This window comes from Xenia sp. Carnegie-2017, unplaced genomic scaffold, assembly GCF_021976095.1.
Source record: "Xenia sp. Carnegie-2017 unplaced genomic scaffold, XeniaSp_v1 HiC_scaffold_3, whole genome shotgun sequence".
Classification (NCBI taxonomy): Eukaryota; Metazoa; Cnidaria; class Anthozoa; order Malacalcyonacea; family Xeniidae; genus Xenia; species Xenia sp. Carnegie-2017.
The window spans coordinates 5,235,325-5,245,273 of record NW_025813493.1 but is presented as its reverse complement, the minus strand read 5'-3'; the positions used below and the strand labels follow the sequence as shown (position 1 = coordinate 5,245,273).

The window sequence follows — 9,949 nt, the reverse complement described above, 5'->3', positions numbered from 1 at the left end:
AGACCAGAATAAGTATTTTTAGAAAGAATTTTTCCTGTAGAAATATTACTAATAACTGAAATTAGATTGGCTGCATAACTTCTACCTATTTTTGTTGAATATAGTTTTTGGTGCAATGAAAAGGAAACTATAAAAAGTTGTCAAATCTAAAGATTATACCTTTGTAAAAACACATTTCTGTTTGCATTTGCATCATTTCTTTGTTGTATTGTTTTACTTCCTTGCATGCAGTTGTGTTATCGTCACTGCCATTTTTATCAACGCAAGTTTCCATCCATTCTTTCACGTTGTCTTTTAATGTCTCTAAGCTTTCCTTGCAAATTGATATGTCGTCATTACCATTTACTATTTGGCCACTAATAGACAGGATTATGAGAGTCCCAAGAAACGCTTTTGTTGAGCTTGATATCATCTTTATTTTCTATTTATTAGAAGGTGGACGGTTACTAATTTCTTTAAAGATTTTGTAGTATAACATTTACTTTATTTATGAAAGGCTTATCATCAATATAATCATATAATCATTTGTTCTTAAACTTTTTTTGGTAAATTAATGAAGTATAAATTTCTATAATTATGTAACATTTTAACTTCTTTCCCCAAAAAGTATTTTCACGTTTGCTTTCAGATAATTTATGATGATTGGATATTGTTGCGATAGAGTAGACAAATTGTTCATTATAAAGACTCATGTTTACAATAATTCATATAAGTAGATTTCACCCGCCTAGAACGTGTTTTGAATAAATAGATGTAACGTTTCTAGGAAACGAAATTATAGAAAGAAATAAAACATTTCGATGTCCACTATAAGGAAATGACGCAATGTATGAAATTCACCAAGAGCGGTTTAGAAAATATTTAAAATGGGTTGATTTCAAATTTTCTCATGTTAACTCAGTTTACCAGATGAATGGGAAAGACGTATTGCTTAACTAAGCTAGCAACATCAAATGTCAAATAATCTGTTGCGCAGTGTTTAACAGACTCGCTGGCCTCTCTGTACTACATGTCGTCTAGTTACAAAATTGGAGGCCGTTAAATAATACATGATATTCTGCTTTACAACATCAGTCAGTCGTATAGAGAAGTTCGACTCTCAAAATTATATAAATTCTGAATTGAATGAATTTTATGAGTATTTTGACAGAACTGCTAAAGTAAAAAAAATCTAAAAAGCTAAATAGAGGAATACAACTTGGCAGTATTAAAAAATTCTTACTTCTTCAAATATTTTATTTCAGACAATTAAAAGGCATTTGCTATTTTTCAAAAATATTCCTGGAATATTGAATAATTGTAGCAAAAGAAACAAGAGACGAAAAATGTATCATTTGTTTTACATTCATTCCTTGCTTTATAAAATGATTTCTGTTTTGATGTTTAATGATGATATGCCCCATTTCAATTTGTTGAATTATGTACCTCTCCTTTTTCATCATTTCCCTCAATCATAAATCTTGGTTTTAATGTCCAATCAAATTTTCTTTATCGCACATGCATTCAAGTTTTAGTTTACTATCATTCTCATGTAAAAACGCAAAACACTTTGCAAATATTTTATAATTTTCAAATGTCTATGAAAGTTGGAAAACATTTTTTTGTTATCTGTATTCAGAATAAAAATACTTAATGATGGTTGCTTCAAATATTTTTGATGTAGCTATTATTTTCTCAGGCGTATCAATGGAAATATGATATAATACATTTCCAGACATTCATAAATATCAATTAGAAAAACTTTATCATTGGTTGTGATCGATCAATTCGTTATTGTTTTCATCATAAGGATAAATATAAAATGATAAAAGGATTTGCGAAACAGTAAAAGTTTTTTTAAGAATTTTAAACTAGTCATATTACCAAATGGCAGCTGTATACATGATGCATGGCTGCGCTACTCTTTACTACAGAAAATGTTTCAAAAAAACATACAAAAATGTTTCATAATTTTTTAAGTATTTTATAAGATAAAGATTGTGTTAGATTATCTGTTGGATTACGTATAAGCATGACTATGATAAATGAAATGTATGGTCTTGATAAGAAAGTTTAATCCATAAGAGCTATTGTTCTTAAATTATGTGATAGGCTCTGAATTTTAGGTTTTCTTTATGTTTTCATTACTTACCATTGAAGAGGCAATTTGGCTATCAATGAAATTTCTTATTTAAGTTCTGACGAGTTGTTTTCTATTCTTCTCAAACAGCAGCTTAGAAAAAATATAACTGAATTAGAAACTGTCTTGTCCTAAAGTGCTAGTAATATTGGCTTTTTGAATTTTGATATCAACACAAGACAAGTACTTTTCTGTGGACGGGGACACAAATTTTGATGATTTTTAATTATTTTGGATAAAGAGCCGTAATTGCAGAAATTTAGTGTCAGAAAAAATATGCAACAAAAATATTGTTTCAACAATTCGAAGAAATACCATTTACATTGAAAATAACAGGCCAAATTGTTTTAATTCCTTATAACAACACCCCGGGAAAAAATATGTTTATTTTGACGTTATTCAAATTGGTCAACTATTTCAAGAGTCTCTATAAACTAAAAGAAAAATGTGCACTGCAGATGTTAGTTTCCGTTCATAGATAAGATACTATAAAGCAACAAAGGAGTATTGTCTATAAGCAACTTTTGTTCAATTTTTATAGTTCATTATAATATGTTTTACCCCTTTTTACTTAACCTAAAATAACACTTTTCAAAGTACATCATATTCAAACAACGTTAGTTTCTTAGGTAATCATCTCTATACATCACATTTCACATGATTTTAATTTCTAATGTTTTTAACAAATTCAGTTCATTTCAACGTATTAATTCACATTCCTCTCTCAAGACTAACTTTATTCAGTTTCTACAAAAAAAAAACGCTTTCTGAAAAAAATCTGCAAAGAAATGTCTCTTTTGTTACGTTGCTTTTGAGTCAGATTGTGTGACAGAGAATATTTAATACTGATTGCAAAAAAATATAAACACCTCTTAAAAAAATTCTTTTTAATGTTTAAATTATTCAACAGCTTAATTCCATTGACGTAATTATATTGGCATGCTTTAAATTTGCATTGAAATTCTCACGAAGACACGCATATAATATTGTTCATTCTCTTCTTTGAGTCACGCAACGTCAACAAGAGTAGTGAATTTTTAGGTTTGAGAAGCCACCTAGAGACGTCATAGGACGTAGATGTGGCTCTAACACGCTTTTTTAGAGATTGTACTTTATTCGTCATGTTTCTAATAAATTTTGCTTCGTCAGGTATCAATGAACCCAATTTATTCATCTTTTATGCTTTAACATCCATCCAAAAATACTTTAGAAAATTCTCTATGCATGATGCCTTATAATATTTTTCTTGCATTTACGCAGCATAATAGAAACGCTTTACCTGTTACTTTAATATTTAAATTTTAAAAATTGTTTGTGTGGGAGAATAAATTAGTTTTTTCTTCTAGCAGCTGAAAAGCTGTTTTGTAAATTTCGAATTGACTATATTTACAATGTATGGATCTCTACAAAGTAAGAAATTTCTTTATAATTTTGCTATTGTTCAACCGAATATTTTTTGATATATTACAGAGGTAAACTTTCACTAGTTGACAGAGCTCATTTTACTAAAATATGTTGTCATGTAGCAATGTAAACTATTTGTTACAAAGAATTCGTTGCTAATGTCCTTTTCTGTGGACATTTAAATGTCACTCAATCTATTGACTTCTCTTCAAACCATGCAATCACAGATCTGATGCAGAAAAATAACTGAACAACAAACACACTAAGAAATCTATTTAAAAAATAAGGACAAAACTCCTTTGTTACGGATGGACTGTTTTTTGGTTTCGCGTTCATACTTTGCCAGCAAAGTAAGAGATAGTTCAAAGAGTGATTTACTACAAAAACCAACCTATGCAACTATCTTTATTGAGCAGCTACGAGCATGCCACAAGTGCTTATTCAACACGACAATATCATAGAGCATGACACGTCATTTAAAAATAAATGGAGTTAATTATATATTATGTACTGCACGTCACAAGGTGCTTTATAGTGCTGCTAACGAAAAAATGCTTCCGCCAATACCTTTATGAACATTTGAAAAATATATTACAACCGATTTTCTCTTGTACTACCTGAAACAACTTGAGACAACAAAAAAAGTCGATCTTGTACGAAATATCTTATCTTGTATTTAATATAGATTCACTGGAGAATATTATAGATTTTGACAAACTTTGAATAATTTATGGGTCGGAAAAGAAAATTCAAAATGTACCAGTATACGACATAACAAGCTTTCCTAGCTTTGATAGATCTTTAAGCCAGATATTATTCCATGCACTAACTGGGTGTGACACAGTGTCTTATTTTGGAAGGTGCGACAAAAGAAAACTGCATTGGATGTCCGGAAATTAATTCATCCTCAACGGACTATTGAACCCAACAATTACATCGTTAGAAGAAAACATCACAAAGCAATTTATGGACGTTATTGAGAGGTTTGTGTTACTGTTGTATCATCGAAAGAAAAGGAAACTGATACAAACTGATTAAATATTTATGCAAATATGCAAAGGAATAGTCAGTGCAAGTACTTTAAAGGCAATCTGTATTTAAACGGCAAATATGCACATATAAAGTGAGCATCTCTGTTTTTTTGGTCAGCTGTCATTTGCATAAAAGTCATTGGTAAAAATCATAGATATAATAGTCAATTAGTCATAGATTGTGATGCATGCATAATAGCTGGGGCCATCATGAGTAATCCAATATGGCGGCGTCAATAGGACAAAAGATATATCGATTGTATTACAAAAACGAATTTTTTTGCAGTTCTTACCAAAGTATTGTTTCGAAATTTATCCAATCAAAGTTTAAAAAAGAGGAACATACAGCGATTGTTTTAAGCATATATTTGAGTGAATTCAATAAAAACTATCGAAATTGTCCACTGATAACAGTTTGTGTAAAATGGTCACTTGGTCAATTCCAGTGTTTTATTGCCAGGAATATGATGATATGTTGACATCTGGCATCTCGAATAGAATAATAATAGAGCCAACATTCTTAAGGCGGCTGAGGTGTAGTGATGGAATGAATCATAGCAATTGCACTCCATACTTGAGGAATCATCTATCATTGTGTAGACAATTATCTAAATATAATCCAGCGGGCTTGTCTGGTGTTTATTGTAAAATTTGTTGCATTGGTTTGTAATAAATTAATGCTATTTCAGTTTAAATAGATAATTAAAATACTATACCATGTCATGTGTCTTGTGTGTGTGTGTGCTATATATGTAATACAATCTATTGAACCAAACAATTACATCGTCAGAAAAAAACATCACAAAGCAATCTATAGACGTTATTGAAAGGTGTGTGTTGCTGTTGTTTCAACGAAAGAAAAGGAAACTGATACAAACTGATTAAATATGCATGCAAAGGAAAAGTCAGTGCAAGTACTTTTAAGGCAATCTGTATTTAAACTGCGCTTTGTAATATGACTTTTATCCATTACATTTTTACGACAGCTGTACGACCAATTTCGTATGAAAAATCAGTTTCCTCGTATTCGCAATTTATTGATTGGAACTTTACTGAACTAATTAGCAAACAGTTCATGTTCAATCGATGCAGACAAATGAACCAGTAAAATTGTCTGAATGTTCTGTTTTAAGAGCATGATACACAATTCAAGTTGAAAAAGCTAGATGTCAACAAAGCACAATCTTTCTGACAATAAACGCAGGAATTGACCAAGTGACCATTTTACACAAACTGTTATCGGTGGATAACTTGCGAGTTTTTATTGAAATCACTCAAAAACATGCTTAAAATAATTGCTGTGTTTTCCTTTTTGAAATAAACTTTTATTCGATGAATTTCGATACAATACAATGGCAAGAACTGCGAAAAACCTCATTTTTGTAATACAATCTACATATCTTTTGCCCTGTTGACGCCGCCATAATGGATAATCATGATGGCCCAACGCGCACACATATAATATGTACTTTACCTATGACTACTACATCTATTGTAAAAATAGATATTTTAATATGGCGCAAAGCTCAAATTTAAACACGGTTAACAATTACAGACTTGTATTGTCATGTTATATCGCAAGCTAAGCAAAGAAGATAAAAAATTGAACATGTTTTGTATATTTTAACTAGTCTGAATCAACATATTTTAAAAATGTCTGTTGTAAAAGCACTTCTACTTTGTTTTGAAAAAATGCAGCAACCCTTATTCAACGTTGATTGTTATTCTTTCAATAATATTACACGACGCCTTCCCTTTATCGCGTTCCAAAATTTGTTGTGAGCAAAACGCGAACGCCAAATTGTATTCGACACATGCAAAATATAACGTTTGAAACAGGCCTTATTATGCGATGCCCGATGTTACTAAAAGATGTTAGATACAACCACATTCACGTAGTGATTAGCAGCTGACCGTGCGAGTACGGGCAGATTAAGAAAAAAAGGTACATATAGCGTACATATGGATTTAATTTTAAAAAGACAAAATACGATTAACAAGTCTTCAATTTACCTATTGACAATATTCTAATTAAAGAGTCAAGCACAATCCTTAATTAACATATTCATAAGCAATATACTTAAATTTGAAAGTTGCTTTTTATCGAGGAAATAAATTGAATTTAACTGATTGAAAATGAACTATTAGTTTGAAAAAATTACGATAACCGTAAAACAGAGGGAAACGAGAGCAAAGATGAGCCTAACCTCCATGGTCTTAGCTTTATACTGTTCGATCACTAATATATTACTTCTATTCGCTTACTATCTCCACCGTCTGTATTCCGGCTGACCTTTATTGTCATATCTCTATTCTCATCTGTCGAAAATCATTCGACTAGCAAACACACAACTTGAATGAAAAATTTTGATATATTTATAAATATACCATATAATAATTGAAAACCATATTTAGGGTTGATACAGCATGAAAAAAGGCGTATACAGTCAAGAAACTTAGACACTTCTCAAAAGCCAAGACCTCTTGTATGTGAAGACACATTTACGACCTTTCCTTAGCGGAGGTGAATACCAAAACAACCTTCACAAACAACATTATAAACTGTTGTAAGCGGTTGCACTTGATCTATTTTCGGTCAAATTAGTAATTATCCCAACAAATTGACATATTACGGTATATAAATAATGTTGTTTTGTAATGCATGAAAATTCTTTCGTCTCCTTCATTTTTCTTCATAAACGACTACAGTTTCTTCTCCAGTTTTGCGCATTTATGTTCCTCAAAGAAATTTTTTTCATGTCATTTGAACTTTAAGCATTGTGTCTATACAATGACAATATACATGATGAATTTGTTATTTGATAAAGTCTATGGACTCAAACGTTTCACTGTACAGATGGGCAGTCGTTATCAAGCATATAATCATATTTCAAAACATTGTAAAAATATGACTGATATTTAAAAAAACTTTTATAATTATGCAAAAATTAACAAGCCTCTCATAAGCGGACACCTCCGACAAAAGAACACTGAGTCATGGGTGGTAAGTTCGATTGCATTCATTGAATATAAAAATGCTTTGAAACGTCTATGCCTATATAGAGTAAAGAATGTTCTGAATTTTCTTCCTTGATGTTTTCCATCGTTACAAACATTTGCTGGCACGGTTGAAACTATCAAACACAATAGTGGTCATTTTACGAGCGTGATTAACACTATCGTACTTACGTCATTTGCATTGAATATCAAAGTTTATTACATGTTATTTTGCTATGACATGATTTCTTTGCACGAAATTTTCAAAACATGTCTCGCATACATTTTACTTTTCTTTCAAGGATTAGGCATGGAAATTTTTTGTGAGAGCAAATTTCTGGTTGTTGGCCGTTATTCATGTGTATTCAGTTATTCCTGACATTTGAAATGTCCCATGAAAACAGAGAACAGGAAATATTATACCGTGATTTTACGCCTTTTAAAAGAATAAAAATGCAAATTAAGAACTTTCAAATACACTAAATGAATGAATCGAAATCTTCCCAGTCACATAGACTTCAAGCAAGACAGACATGAAAGGTGAAAGCATGTACAGGATCGCAGTTAAATGTTGGGTTACCGTTGAAGTAACAGTCATTTTTGCTATTTGTAGCATATTTTATTATATTCCAGGTGAGAAACCTACGTTGTTTATATGTCACGCCTTAACCATAACAATCATTCGTTTCTTTGGTCATTTTTTCCTGCAATGCAGGCAAATAAGCTCAAGCTAAAATTTACAAACCATACAGATGTAAAATTTTATAAACTAAATATGAAGATAGCAGAAGTAAAAAGCTTGAAAGCTCTGTAAAGGGGGCCTAAAATTTAGACCTCGCAGAACAATGGTCAAGCTAGTAACGGTGGATCAAATTGCTTTTACAAGTTCACATAAAATTTCGGAATTCGTAGTTTAAAATGGCATATACATTATGGATACTCGTATATGGATATAAATGTAATACAATCTTATGTTAGACAGCTAGTTCATACGTATTTTGGGCAGCATAAAATTTTTGTAGGCATTTGGACTGTTCTTAAATTCAAATGTGGGCTTTGTGCTGCTTGTCCAATCAACCATAAAACTTTTTTCTAATCACATACATATTGTCTTGATAAACAAGTACGTCCTTTCACACAACAAAAAAGCCTTATAATGGTGCACTAACTCTCACACCAATATATGGCATCTCTTTCTTTTTTCTGTCAAAATGATCATGATTAATGTTTTATGATTTTCATGAATAACTAGGTTTAGGGTTTGTGCTCGAGAACGGTATGAGAAAGGTGACGGGATTAAATATCCCTAAAACCAACTACTGGGAAACATTTCTTGGATGGGAAATGTTTAAATCAGTTTGGAAATCAAGAGTTGTCGATATTACAAAGGAAATGCGAAACGGACTGGAGGCACAAAATGTTCCCTTGGTAACACCTGATGGAAAGAAATGTGTGCGTTTACTTGATTTACTTCAAGCTGAGAGAGCATTAGTCGTGTACTTTGGCAGTTGTAGTTGCCCAGTGTTTATGAATAAACTGAAATAATTTGGTGTTCTAGCTCAAGACTTTTCAGATATCGTGGATTTTGTCGTTGTATATATTGAAGAAGCTCATCCAATTGATGGGTGGTCTTTCAAGGTAAATTCTTTTATTTCTTCAACATAATTTTGAATTGATGAAATTCGTAGAGTTATATTATAGCTACGTTATTCATTATGAAGAATAGTTTTTCCAGTATAACATGAATGAAACGGCTACAGCAATTTCGTGATTTATAAAACATTCTTTGTATAACCATAATAATAATAACGAAGCATATAAATTTCATCGGGTAAAAATCTTTTGCAAACACTCATATTATTTTAGTAGGCTATATAGCCAGACAATATGTTCTGCTGACATAATAATAGCTTTTTATCTTACTGATAAAATGGGACCTTTTCAAAGGCAGAAATAGTGAACTTCTGTTGAACTATACTTTCATTAGGCAAAAACAAAGATGTTGTTTGAAAAAGAATCGTCCCTTTCATTATTTGACAATCTTTTGTGTATAGAAAAACATGTCTTAAGATTTCTTGATAAAGTCATGAAGGAAGCTAATTTCACTTCATTTTAGAATAACTTTATCAAAGTACGAAAGCATCGAAATCAATATGAAAGATGCAAAGCCGCGCAAAAGCTACAAGAACTCAATCTTCCATGTCAAATAATGGTAGATACAATGGACGACAATGCAAATGTGGCCTATGGAGCGTTGCCTGAGAGACTCTACGCCATCGAAGAAGGTAAAGTCGCATACGTGGGCGGACAGGGACCAATGAATTCATCAATGAAAGCAGCACGTGACTGGCTAGAGTCATATCGCGAGAAAAACACATTCAGAAGATGGACAATCTAA

At 31.4% G+C, this 9,949-nt stretch overlaps 1 protein-coding gene and 1 long non-coding RNA gene across 2 annotated transcripts; one reads left to right on the top strand and one right to left on the bottom strand.

Moving 5' to 3' along the window:
* Window positions 1–199: 199 nt before the first annotated feature.
* On the bottom strand, window positions 200–2,164 carry LOC124454300. The gene is made up of 2 exons (XR_006951388.1): window positions 2,132–2,164; window positions 200–421 (listed from the first exon to the last, which is right to left on the bottom strand). It is a non-coding gene; the product is annotated as an uncharacterized LOC124454300 (long non-coding RNA).
* A 6,665-nt stretch (window positions 2,165–8,829) lies between these two features.
* Window positions 8,830–9,949, top strand: LOC124454960 (type II iodothyronine deiodinase-like). Its single transcript, XM_047005713.1, has 3 exons — window positions 8,830–9,061; window positions 9,110–9,189; window positions 9,668–9,949. Exons 1-3 carry the CDS (start codon window positions 8,830–8,832, stop codon window positions 9,947–9,949), a joined length of 594 nt encoding a protein of 197 aa, XP_046861669.1.